Here is a 390-nt window from a genome sequence, read left to right as displayed (position 1 = left end):
ATCCAGCCCTTCTCGCCGCGCCGGGGTGAGCCTGGGCTCTGGACCCACCGGGCCGGGCAGAGCCGAGCCGAGCCGCTCGCCGTACCTGTGTTTGCGAGAGTCCCAGGGAGGCTGCCAGCTCGGCCCGCTCGGGCAGGGCGAGGTACTGGGTCTTCTGAAACCTCCTCTGCAACGCTGCCAGCTGGAAGCTGGAATAAATAGTCCGGGGTTTGCGCACTTTCTTTGGTTTGCCGTTCACCATCCGCACCTCGGGTTCCGCCACCTCCTTCTCTGCACGGGCGCAAGAGCGGGAGAGAGACGCAGACTTGTTAAGTTCGGGACAGGCTCCGCTCCGCGCCGCCGGGGCGGCATCCCGCCCGCGGGCCGGGCCGGGCCGGGCCGGGCTGGGCA

At 69.2% G+C, this 390-nt stretch overlaps 1 protein-coding gene across 1 annotated transcript in view; it reads right to left on the bottom strand.

Moving 5' to 3' along the window:
* Nucleotides 1-378, bottom strand: part of DLX5 (distal-less homeobox 5) — a 1414-nt gene extending 1036 nt beyond the window's left edge. Inside the window, exon 1 of the mRNA XM_014312137.1 lies at nt 86-378. Coding sequence (XP_014167612.1) covers nt 86-241 — 156 coding nt within the window. The 5' untranslated portion in view covers nt 242-378. The remainder of the gene's footprint in view (nt 1-85) is intronic.
* Between the last annotated feature and the right edge of the window lie 12 nt (nt 379-390).

The sequence above is a fragment of the Geospiza fortis genome, unplaced genomic scaffold, assembly GCF_000277835.1.
Source record: "Geospiza fortis unplaced genomic scaffold, GeoFor_1.0 scaffold138, whole genome shotgun sequence".
NCBI lineage: Eukaryota > Metazoa > Chordata > Aves > Passeriformes > Thraupidae > Geospiza > Geospiza fortis.
The sequence above is the reverse complement of the archived record's forward strand: the minus strand, read 5'-3'. Positions and strand labels throughout refer to the sequence as shown.